General features: G+C 43.6%; 1 protein-coding gene across 4 annotated transcripts in view; it reads left to right on the forward strand.

The window, feature by feature from the left end:
* Positions 1-10,445, forward strand: part of Mfap3l (microfibril associated protein 3 like) — a 43,245-nt gene extending 32,800 nt beyond the window's left edge. For all 4 annotated transcript variants that reach the window (XM_052752333.1, XM_052752331.1, XM_052752332.1 and 1 more), the window contains one exon: positions 4,756-10,445. In XM_052752333.1, the coding sequence (XP_052608293.1) occupies positions 4,756-5,687 (932 nt within the window). In that variant the 3' untranslated portion in view covers positions 5,688-10,445. The remainder of the gene's footprint in view (positions 1-4,755) is intronic.
* The last annotated feature ends 2,478 nt before the right edge of the window (positions 10,446-12,923 follow it).

Consider the following 12,923-nt stretch of genomic DNA (forward strand, 5'->3'; position numbering starts at 1 on the left):
GGAATCGTGTCTTACTCATCTTTGTATGCTCCTCGTCTAGCGTGGAGCCTGGTACACAGACAATTTATTCAATGATATCTGTTGACTGAGTGAGTGGGCAAGATAAAAGAGAGCCGCTGCCCTTCTGAAAAATGTCAGCTCTGTTGTGAAGCCCAGCACACGTCCTGCGGCACAGCTCCCAACCCACATCTGGTAGCTCTTCTCTTGGCAAAGGAGAGGTTGTCACCACATGCTCATTCACACGTGAGAGGGGCTCGCATGTCTGGAGTTCCTAGGGAAGACAATGACAGATTGCTAGGTGACCACTAATCTACAATAATGGATGTGTCTGTGTCTTACCCTGAAGCCTCTGAGGTACTGTCACTTTGCAAAGCAGCACCACCGGGAAGAAAGAGGATGGAGAGAAAGAATTTGGAATTTGAGGGTAGGGGCGACAACCTGAGCTAGACACAGAAAGTGGGTAGGAGGAGGAATGCAATGAGTGTAGGAAAGGCTGGCCATTTGGTCTTGTGCTATTTTCAGGAGGCAGAGTAATCATTAACAGTCTGCCCTTTTTATTGCCTCCCAAATCATTGCTGGTGGAGCTGTCTTGGCTCCCGCTGCTGACACTTCAGGTTTTTATTTGCACTGAAGTGGTGTGGCTTCATGAAAATTCAGCGCATAGCTCTGACATTCCCACCAGCTACAGTTTAAACCGCTCGGCAGCAGCATGGTGTGTGCCCTGCTTCGTATTCATGGCACTGAAGATGTCCTGTGACAGACAGTCACTGTGGGTGTCCGTATGCCTTTCACGTTCTGGCAGCCAAAGTTGGGCCCCTTCCAGCATAGGTCTCAGGGAAGGGTATCCTCGCAGACGGAGGTGGACGGGCCCTTACAGCACAGAAAGGATGCACCCCATGTTGCCAGCTGGGGTCTACTCTGCGGAGATGTTTCTTGAGCCTGGTCCAACCTGATGGAGGAAAACCACCAAGCATAATTCATGACATCTTCCTGGTTTTCAGGTCTCTATGTGTTAAATGATCGTGTACACATATATTTTTCGCTAATCAGAGGGGAAGCTGAGGTTAAGTAGAATTTGGAGTCTTAGTGTCCAGAAAAGAGAGAACTTTAGCAGCCAAGAGAAAGAAACAGATACTCTTGGAGATAATCAGAACCTCAGTTCATCTGACAGGAGCATTGGAAGGTGTGTGTGTGTGTGTGTGTGTGTGTGTGTGTGTGTGTGTGTGTGTGTGTATGTGTGTGTATTGGTGTGTGTGTGTGTGTGTTGGTGTGTGTGTGTGTATATGTGTGGGTATGTATATGTGTGTATGTGTATTGGGGGTGTGTGTGTGTTGGTGTGTGTGTGTTGGTGTGTGTGTGTGTGTATATGTGTGGGTATGTATATGTGTGTATGTGTATTGGGGGTGTGTGTGTGTTGGTGTGTGTGTGTTGGTGTGTGTGTGTGTTGGTGTGTGTATTTGTATGTATGTGGGGGAGTGTGGGTGTGCATGTGGGGGGGGTGTGCGTTTACAGGCTTCCACTATTTAGACTTGCTCTGTGATGTGGTGACGGAATGTTAATCTAGAGCACGTGTTCACTTTACTGTAGGACACACGGGCAAATCCGTAAAGCAAACATGTTGTTGGTTTCAAGGACTAAATTGGTGTGCCGTGTCCTCCTAGGATGGACTAGGAAATTGCGGGTAGAGGGTGGTAGTCTGTTATTTAACTACAATGATGGTTTAAAAAAACTGTTTGGGGATCACAAGATATGTATTTATATTTGTTTTGCCTTACAGTTAAGTCACAATACTCACTTCGCATATATATGTTTGGGCTTCAAACTTTAAAAGCAAACAAGGCCTGGAGAGATGGCTCAGTGGTTAAGGGCACGGACTGCTCTTGCAACCCAGGTTTGGTTCCGAGTACCCACAGGATGGCTCGCAACCACCTGTAACTCCAGTTCCATGGTCCTGACTCCCTTTTCTGGCTTCCTTGGGCTCAGCAACGTACATTGTGCATATAAACTTATGCCGGTGTATACACTTACCCGTGAATAAAAAGCTTTTGTAAGAAAAAGTGAGACTTTTGTGCTGGAGAAAGCATCGAAGAGATGTCAGTTTGAGGAATCATAGTTCTGAGCTGTGAACCATATTTGTAAGTATCAGCTACGTGCTAGAAGACCAGTTTCCCAGAATGAACTGCAGTTATCAACAAACTGGCTCATGTTTGATTCCATGCTCCTTTTAACAATACAATAAGACACTTTCAAAGTATCTGCATGTCTGAATTTAACTGCTTGGCCTCAAATTAGATAAATGAGAGTCAATAGAAAATTTAAAGTATGTCTGGAAAAAATATAAAGGTCAAATTCAGAACATCAAAAAATACTCACTAGAGGAAAACACCCATTCTTTGTAGCTGCTGTGTGTTTTTGCACTTTCTTTTTCTATGAAAGTGGTTCCTGTTCAAGCATGGGGAGAAAGCTTCTGTTTGTATTTACTGTTCTCCTGCTTTCTCCTGTCCCAAGTGCATACTGCTCCAGCTTTGTGATGATAATAATTTCTCCGGGTAATGGGTGGAGAAAGGCCTCGGTGTGGAGATAACTAAATTGACCCTTCTCGTCTCTCACTCTCCTGCATCCCGTCTTATTTCCAACCGAAGGCAGGCAGATAGGAGAACACCTTCCCAGGCTGTTCTGAAACCCAGCACCTTCCATGCAGAATAAACTGTCCATCCATGGGGGTCTTCCCCACCCCTCACCCCCATGCCTGCTGTAGTCTACACGAAACGTGCCCGTTCTAAGAAAATAAACTGATAAAGCAGCTTCCCCGGCCTCCAGTCATTGTCTATGCAGCCACATCTGTGGCAGAAAGATTAAAATTCACGCTCAGGGAATGAAAGCGTGCCTGAACTGCCTCCGAATGGAGACTCTCACAGGCCACGTGCTGGGTTTGCCTGTTCCCACGCAGTCACTGGAAACTGACATCGCTAGACTCTAAGCCAGAGCTTTCTACTCTTAGGGGAAGTACACTGGCTGGATTGACAGAGAGGAGGGTTAGTTGAGGACACCAGGAATCACTCTTCACATGCGTTCTTCCAGAAGGCAAAGAAATGTGACGGTGTGGAAGAGGAGGCCTCCTGCCCGCCCAATCCCTGCAGGGAGCAACAGGGAGGTGCTGGAACCCCGGGAAAGTACCACATGGGTGAATATAGCCTCTGTAGGCATGTCTGTTGGCTTAGACGACACCAGGCCTTCTCATACCTCAGACAGCAGTCCTTTGAGACCCTGACCGTTTATGAGCTTGGGAACTTACCAGTGCTGGGGTTTGAACTCGGGCCTTGTGAATGTGAGGCAAGTTCTCAGCCATCAGGAGGAGTTGAGCTAGTCTCAGCCTCACCAGACTTTTAATTGCAAATGAGTCACTACCGTGTTGGGGAGAGGCAAGTCGGATATATGGCGATCGCAGACACTTAAATCATCCAACCTCTCAGGAGGCTCCTCTGGTTGGTTAGTTCAGAGGACAAGATGCCTTTTCTGAACAATTATCTGCCCATTCCTTAAAACTCCCGAGAGACTTACCTTGGAGCTTCATTGCTCTCTGGGAGACGACATGAGGTGGGTATTAAGATTTCATTTTTGACTCTGATCCGATACTTGGAAACCAAACCTGATATCCTACTTCACAGAAATCTTGAGAGCTGCCGGGAGGCAGGCTCGGAATTCATCCCATCCCACTGAATTTAAAACGTCATTCCCAGGCTAGTTAGTGTAAGGTAGTATTGTTCAAAGTGTCTTCTCCTTGCCAGGCTTATCATCATCCTGGTGGGCTTCATTCATTTTCAAGGCTAAAGCTAGTTGATATTAATTTATATTTGACCTCCGAATCCTCGCTGTCAGCTTATAACTCTGAACAGTATAGATACTTCACTGTGAATTCTCAAAATTAGTGACATAAATTATGTTTAATTAGCCAAAGTCATAGAAGGATAATATCAGTCCTAAATATGGGTCACCCAAGCAAACCATTATGACTTAATTGATTTTCTCCAGGTTTTATGTTGAACCCAAAATGCTTTCCATTCTCGGAGCTCTCACTTCCTATGAGGTATGTTCAGTGGAGTTCTGCTCACAGGCAAGCTACGAAAGCACAGGGTACCTTAAGGAACTCTTTCTTAAAAACACTGTGTTTTCCGGATTATTTGTCTTATCTTCCACCAGGAATTGGAATTCCACACTATAGTGTGTAATTAACAACATAACCTTGTCTACTGAAGAAGTCGTACTCCTCTGGGGACATTGCCCCTGGGAGGCTGCCCAAACTCCAGTGAATGTCCCCACACCCACATGGACACAGACACCACTGACTGGATGGAGGGGATTATTAATAACCACCTAGAGAAGGAGGGCATGAAGTTGGGAGGGAGGGATATGGGGCAGTGGGACACTAGAGCCTCGGAATGCAGCTCGCTGGGAGAGCACTTGTCTAGCATGGGTTTGAGCCCTGGGTTTGAACCCTCTCACCACGAAAAGAAGGAAGGGGGAGTTTCGGAAAAGCATACACCTTTTCAAGTACCAACCCGTGCACTGGTTACATATACTACTTCTAAATAGGTAACCTTGGTGAAATTGCTCAAGTGGGCCTTTATTGCCCGTAATATACGGCCAGCATTAGTGCTTCCTTACAGCGTTGCAGAGGGGATGGGCGGGCATAAGATTGTGCGGCCACGGAAATCATATACCCTCCGTTGAATTCTCTTCCTTCCCTTCTGACAGGAAAATGGCAAATGTTGCATGGCGGCCTCCTGAACATCACCAAGGTGTCCTTCTCAGACAGAGGTAAATACACGTGTGTGGCGTCGAACAGCTATGGCACCGTAAACAACACAGTGACCCTGCGAGTCGTCTTTACCTCTGGAGACATGGGTGTGTACTATATGGTTGTGTGCCTCGTGGCCTTCACCGTCGTCATGATCCTCAACATCACCCGCCTGTGTATGATGAGCAGCCACCTGAAGAAGACTGAGAAAGCCATCAACGACTTCTTTAGGACAGAAGGGGCCGAGAAGCTGCAGAAGGCATTCGAGATCGCTAAGCGCATCCCCATTATCACCTCAGCCAAAACCTTAGAGCTTGCCAAAGTGACCCAGTTCAAAACCATGGAATTTGCCCGGTACATCGAAGAGCTTGCCAGAAGTGTGCCCCTGCCTCCCCTCATCATGAACTGCAGGACGATCATGGAGGAGATCATGGAAGTGGTCGGCCTAGAGGAGCAGGGGCAGAATTTTGTGCGGCATACCCCAGAAGGCCAGGAAGCCGCAGATAGGGATGAGGTCTACACAATCCCCAACTCTCTGAAGCGAAGTGACTCCCCCACCGCCGACTCAGATGCCTCGTCGTTGCATGAACAGCCCCAGCAGATTGCCATCAAGGTTTCGGTTCACCCGCAGTCCAAAAAGGATCATGTGGATGACCAGGAGGGCGGACAGTTTGAGGTCAGAGATGAAGAGGAGACAGAACCATCAGAGGAACACTCCCCAGAGACTGGAGAGCCTTCGACAGACATAACGACCACGGAGCTGACGTCTGAAGAGGCGTCACCTGTAGAGGCGCCAGAGCGAGGCCTGCCACCAGCACACCTGGAAACGACAGAGCCAGCAGTGACATGTGACAAAAACACCTGCATTATTTATGAAAGCCATGTCTAATCTTAACTCCGAAAAGCTATGCATATCAAGAAAAATCAGGGGCTGCTCCTTGTAATACAAATGTAGTATGCACTTGCCGCTAAGCCTTACCAGGAGACTCTCATCCCTTAGTAGGAGTGATGCCCCGTGATAGGGAAGACACCTGCATGGAGTTCATGTGACTAGACTCACCCCGGTAGGAAAAGACGTGAGAAGTGCTGGGGCACAGAACTGATAAGATGGGGCAGAGGTCTGTCCACGTGATCTGAATTGTAGAGGCCATTCTCTGCCAAATCTCTTAATTGGCGATGCCCTTTTGGCCAAGAGTACACTCTTGTAAGACATTCTGAGTTCAGGAGCCCTGTCTAATGCACACTGCATTGCTTTTCTTTGGAAAATTATAAGTCTGCTACAGTAGCAAATGCTCATCCATGGGTTGGTTGCACTTTCTTCTCAGTTTTAATCATCTTCACGGTTCTTTTATAGTAGAGTAGTTGTTATTAATATTAATATTAATTGCTCTTTCTGACGGAGCCTTTCATGTCACCTTTGTCCTTATTTTTTCTTAGTATGTTTACCTCAGAGTCTTGGGTGTCAGTCACTGACACGGCTGATATCTATGTCATTTGTAATGCTCCAAAGTAGTTATTACACTTCTTTTTTCTAATTTTCTCCTTAAAAAACAAAAACAAAAACCCGCACACCTATGTTCATACACTTTTCGTTTCCAATGAAGCTGCTATTGTGAAACTGAGAAAAACTTTGCCCCCAAATAGCACTTTAACAGTCAAATAAAAAAAAAAAAAGGTTACCTGTCCAGTTCTGAGAGCAGTTAGGTGAGCGCAGCTTGAGGTGAGGAGCAAGATTATAAATGCTTAGATATACCCACAGCACTCATAAAAATGGTTTCCATGGAAGTGCCCTCGCCCTCCAGATGAAGACAGGTTCTTTACCTGGAAGATGTATTGCTTCCGAAGACAGAGGCCTTTGGTGAATTCCTGTAGGTACAGCATGTCTGCTTCCCAGAAGGCCTTGCAGGGCCCTTAGGGTGCTGTTCAGCTCAGCACTAGACCTAGGGCAGCAACTAGCCACTCTGTGAGGAGTGTAACCAGGTCCCCTTTAGACTGCATGCTTAACTTGTTGATTGTCGAAAGGCAACTTGCAAAATTAGGATAATGACATAGAGGATTTTATCCTGAAGTGATTGGATTCTTTGGCCAAAATGCAGTGTGTAAGGCAGCTTGATATTAGAGAACCAAGACAATCCAGCCATCCATAGATTTAATTCTTGACTGTGCCAATAACCAACCAGCTGCCAGGCTTTTAGCAAATCTGGGCCTTGATTTTAAAACTCCTCTCTGTAAGAGAGGGCAAGCTGGCATGAGCTCTGAGTGCTGCTCTTTTTCCATGGCATCACATTCAAAGAAAGAACCCAAAAGTAAAACTTTTTATTTTTATTTAATTTTTTTTTTTTTTTACTTTTTTCACAATTGTTTTAAAGATTTTTGTTTTCATCTCTGGGTTCCCATGCCATTTTGATGCCCTGTTACTTACTCAAATGAAAGAGATCATAGCATCTTCAACAAATTCTGGAACTTTTCCCCTCCAAAAAATAATGTGTCCCACTTCTACAATTTAGATTTAATGGTAAGAATGATGAGTGCTGTGATTTTATTTTCAGACACAAACAAGGGAGACTGAAACCTAAAAGAATGTATCAGAGTCAAGGCCATCTCAAGGGTGATGGGTGTGACAGGCTTGTGACGTCAGAGGTCTCATGGGTTGTCAGAACAACCCCAGATGTTTAGTAATCACCCCTCTATCAGAGGAAATGTCCTTGGACATCCTTTCTTACTGAGGCTTTGATCATTTCATTTGAGTGTGAATAGAATATGCAAGTAATGGTCAGTAGCCTAGATGACCCCTTGAAGCTCATTTAGAATCTTGTGGAAAGTCTTCAAACTGTAATAACCCTTAAGTCAATAGGAACAGCTTATGTGGTACATACTTTACTGTGGGTGCATCTGTAACTGAGGGTAGCAGGGTTGACTATACTAATGACCATGACAGGCTTATAGACAATCCATGTGCAAAGCAATCTGACGGGATTTGGAGTTTGACCGATTTCCCTTTAAGAGGAATTCTTTATTGGCACCTAGTTGAAAAGTCTTATGGGTCACCTGAAGAAACTTGTAGCCTGCATCCATAAGGAGCCAGGACTTCTTGTGGGGCTCTCTGGTTCTATAAAGTCACATTGAAGAAAAGTTTTAGTCCCAGCTCTTGCAATATACAGATTCCATGACTGTCATGGAATTGACAAATGCTTGCTTTTGACATAGATACCCAGAGTAACAACAGGGACTGACTAGTGAATCTTCTGTGATGATATGTGAACTCTGTTCTCCTCAATTCTCAGTCCATCCAAGCCCATGTGCAGACTTCCCCATGGAAAGTGGAGGGCAAGGTATCCATGCCATACAGACACTGATTAAGGATAATAAGCTAAAGTAGGCAGATTTAGCAAGAGCTAAAATATATGACCAAAGAATGTGTCCAGATTGATTTTGATTCTTTAGACTGAAGTGGGATAGAGAACAAGTGGATGATTTTCAAACCTCCCTCTTTAAGGTATCAAATGTTCTCGGTATAACAGTATCCAACCTTAAAGGGAACTTGGCTTGGTATGGAATTTGTCCATCCGGAAATTCTATGCTCTTGCTGCCCCTCCACAGGACCTTCCCAAATGAGAACAGCCTCATACTAGAATATGAAAGGTGGAAGACCTCATAACACTCAGCTGATAGTTTCCCCAAAACAGGGAACCATTCAGGTTCTTAGAATCATTCATGGAGTTCCATTGAACACAGATGCACGCATGCTTGTGCACAATGGACTCGTTTGGAGCACTTTTAAAAGCTCAACACTCAATCCCAACCTATGTATGTCCTTTGGGTCTTCTATAGTCATTCTTAAAAAAAAAAATCAGTTTCTAGTTTCTGAGTCATCCTAGTCATACCTCTAGCAATTTTTTTTCTTGAAATTCTGAAAATGATTCACATACATATGCATATTTAATTCTCTTAGATGGTCTATAAACTTGGATGGTATTTATTCTAAATGGGAAAAATACCCAAAATTTTATATGGGGAAAAAAATCTATGTAATTTATAATGTTTTGTTTTATATATTTATATTTTCATATCTTTAGGGCACATCTGTTGTTCTCATCTTTTTTGTACATCACAGTTGGCAAAAAGAAATGCTAATACTTGACTAAAATCTCTAGGAACCAAATGTGATCTATGTGATACATACTGTATATAAATTGCTCTGGAAATATCTGAATGTTCTCACCCATGCCAAGCATTGTTGTTTCGTGCCATTATGGCCAGAACGTCTGGGGTGCTCACGAACATTACTTTTTCACAGGGAAGACTGAAAGGCCGGATAGCCCACTCAATGGATTTGGGAATCTCTTTTCCTTCTTTATCTTGTTTGTTTCTTCCTTAACTGGACACGTCCTTGTGAAGGGCAAATGGGAGATGATGAGAAAGGAACGTGAATGAATCTAGTTATGAATATGTAAGCCACATTAACAGACTGAGAACATGCGTTAAATCCCATGCCTGGGTTGTCATTCCCTGGTGACAGAGCATTTCCTTAGCTCTGTGGCACACAGAGTGTAGAGCATGAAGAATGCTTGCATGTTTTGAGTAGGCACAGTGGATACGTAGTGCAGCCGCTCTTGGGGACTATGGGGACACCCATCTGGCACTGGAAGAAATGTTTTAGAAAAACAAGTCAATTATCTTTTCTTTCGTGGTTTGAAGGAGGATGTTTATTCTGTGTTAGAACCTTTAAATGGCAGTCCCAATGGTTAGCTTAACTGGGGATATCCGTGTTTTCATTTGGTAAGAAATGGAGCATTAAAGTCTATTTCAAACACTATTTTTTCAGCACATTCTTGACTGCTATCCTTCATGTCTTCACGCATCCTCTCACCACCCCTCCCCCCAAGTAATCCCCATTTCTATTGTTACTCCTTAAACACTTACTGAAACTCTTTAACTATCAACCAAACTTCATTATATATTCACACACCTAGCTTTGAACATGTGTTAACTTTAAGATATCGATTTTACATTTCACCATTAAAGCCTTCAAACCATTAACAAAATTCATTTTCTTAATGACCTCTTTATGATTTCTTCAGAGATTAACAGGTTTTGACAAAACAAATCATTTATTGGTAAAAATCATCAAATAGAACAGAATTACTTATATTTTCCAAAAGGCTAGGTATTTGACTATTATACAAGAAAATCTCATGTGAGAAAGATGCTCTTTAAATGACTTTTTTTTCTCAAATATAAATGTAAAGGGGCTAACGCTGAGAATGCTTCAATCATTAAAGATAGATAGAATAAAAGTAGAAAGGAAGTCATTCTAAGAATATTATGGAATAAATTAATTTTATTATTTAACTCATTATAAAAGCCTCAAGATGTCTCTTTCTAATATTACAGAACCACGAACAGTGAGTTCGTTTCAGAGAATATGTTTGCATCTATGTTTGGTTTACTGTGCTTCACTAGTTCTGAACATCCTTTGTGAGACCGGAAAATGAGATGGAAAAATGTGTCAGGAAGAAATACGAAATAATTCAAAGCTATAAACAAATGACTAAGGTATACGTTGATATCACTGTAATAAGATGAAAACATGATGTGTGATCCATCCTGTAGTCTGATTGTTGCTTCAATAAAGGGTTTACACAGGTGTGTGGCTCATGTGTCATGTCCCATCTGAAGTGAACGTAATTGTGGCTTGATTGACTCCTTGCAAGTGATATAAAATCTGTGCCCAATTCATCTGTGCCCCAAATCATTTCCCCACTTTTTTTGTTTTTGTTTTTGTGTGTGTGTATCTGCAGCATTTCTTGGGAAAGGTGGAAAAGTCATTTTGATCCTAGTTCAGGGCCCTTAGTGCTACCTTGACAACCTTTATAAAGCAGTTTATCTAGACTGTTTCAGTTTTAGCCATAACACCAAGCAGTGGATCCTTCTGAAATGAATTTTGGACTAGGAAACTCACACATTGCAAGGAAGAATGCATCATAGTACAAATTCTTCCAGTCACCTGGACGACTGGAGACCCAGGCTGACTCCAGAGACACACTGGGTAGGATCTTCAGTGATCGAGTAACCTGCAGAAACTCAAATCCTTTTAGAGGAGATGTAGGGTGAGTAAGAAAGGAGACTAAAAAAAATTATTGCTTGAACAACAAAAAACGTTAATGAGATTTATATTGGTGTTAAGGGGCAGATTGTCAGCTGCATTGTAACAGGAAAGAATAAGTTTGTTCCGGTAAATTTAAGCTGATTTGTATCTTAAAGACCCAAACAGTATCAAAAATATTACTTTCAGGTTCTGGAATGCTGTGGTCGTCAAGTGGATAGGTCACGTGCAGTGTGTGGGAGTGGCTCTCTGAGAAGCATGTAGTTGTAGACTTGGAAAGCAAGTGTGAGGTTCTTCCCTGTGGCTTCACTGACAGGTAGTTCCGCTCTTCTTGGAATTACAAGGGGGAGAACTCTTTATCCCAGGAAGCAAAATATTCAGCTGTGGATAGGTTTTAGGTGCTGAGTCAAAAAATCTTAAATTCGCCGGGCGGTGGTGGCGCACGCCTTTAATCCCAGCACTCGGGAGGCAGAGGCCGGCGGATCTCTGTGAGTTCGAGGCCAGCCTGGACTACCAAGTGAGTTCCAGGAAAGGCGCAAAGCTACACAGAGAAACCCTGTCTCGAAAAAACCAAAAAAAAAAAAAAAAAAAAAAAAAAAAAAATCTTAAATTCTTGTCTCCGGGTGGTCCTTTGAATGGGAAGTATGACTTGGTCCTAACATGATAAAATTGTCTTCTATACTGTCAACACAAACCAAATTTAATGCGCCCAACATGGAGGATTATAACAAATGATTGGGCATTTCTGACCCTATTGCGTGAGCTGTGCCATTGGAGAATATGAGTGAGGGAAGGGCTTTCGTCAAAAGGGACATTATTAGCATTTCTCGTACTGTGATGGCACAGGCTAACTATAAAGAAGAGGTTTCCTTAGCTCACAAATTTAGCTGCTAAAGAGAGCACAGTACTCTACGCAGGACCCACCTGGGCTGTTCCCCTCAGCATGGATGGCAATGGCAGGATTGTAGATGAAAATATTGTATCTCCGAACAGGAAGACAAGGAGGCCTAGCCCTTCTGAGAATACACTCCCCAGTGACCCCAGGGCCTCCCACTGGGCTCCACCTCCTTAAAGTCCCACTACCAGCTCACGGAAATGTTAGGGGACACAGCTGCATTCAAACCATAGTCTCAGAGTAGCAATAAAACCCACTAAAACAACTGGCCGAGAGAATGGAATCTCTAGCCAGGGTGGAGACCTAACATTCTAATTAGGTCAAGTCAGTCACCTGGCCATGGGACTTCCCCTCAGAACGGGCACTCGCCATAAGCCAGGCTAGAGATAGGCAGAGTAAATTTCATTTAATGAGATACTATGCTTTTCCTTCCCAGGAATTCCCCCACCCCACCCCACCCCACCCCCACCCCAGAGAAGCCACCAGGAGGTTCAGCTGGTTCTTCCTGCCTTTCTGGGGGGCTGAGTCAGAATAACAACACAACCTTTCCTCTTTCCCCCCCCCATCTCTTGTTTTGGATGTTGGCCAGAACCTAAGTATCCTTTGAGAACCTAAGTATCCTTTTCCTGATACTTTGGGCTTCCTTTTTTCTCCTAAAACCTCACCAACACTGCCATGTGGCTGCCTGCCGGTCTTAGGTCTGCCCTCCATGCTGGCTTAAATGGCATGACATTTTCCTTCTCTCCTCCGTTAATCATTTCGGGGCAGCTGCAGAGATTTACAGCTGGCCCGACAGGAGGGGTTTTTGTTGTTTGTTTTTCAATAGTAAAATTGTCATCAAACTTTGAGTCTATTCTTAAATTCTGTCCAACATATTTATTACCAAGTAGATCACTATGTTTTCAAGGAATTACTAGAATCGACTTGAAAAAAGTATGTATCATATGTTATCTCAAGATACTGTCTTAAAATGGCCAGCACTAATTGCCTTCAAATGTTAGGTGAAATCACCAAAGTTAAAATAATGTTCCTATATTTTTTGGTTGTGAGCCTAGCCTTTAACGGCTGAGCCACCTCTCCAGCCCAAATTAGCGAGAATGAGGAGGGTTTATATGAGCGAGAAT

This window comes from Peromyscus californicus, unplaced genomic scaffold, assembly GCF_007827085.1.
Source record: "Peromyscus californicus insignis strain IS unplaced genomic scaffold, ASM782708v3 Scaffold_23__1_contigs__length_62951481, whole genome shotgun sequence".
In the NCBI taxonomy this organism is placed as follows: Eukaryota; Metazoa; Chordata; class Mammalia; order Rodentia; family Cricetidae; genus Peromyscus; species Peromyscus californicus.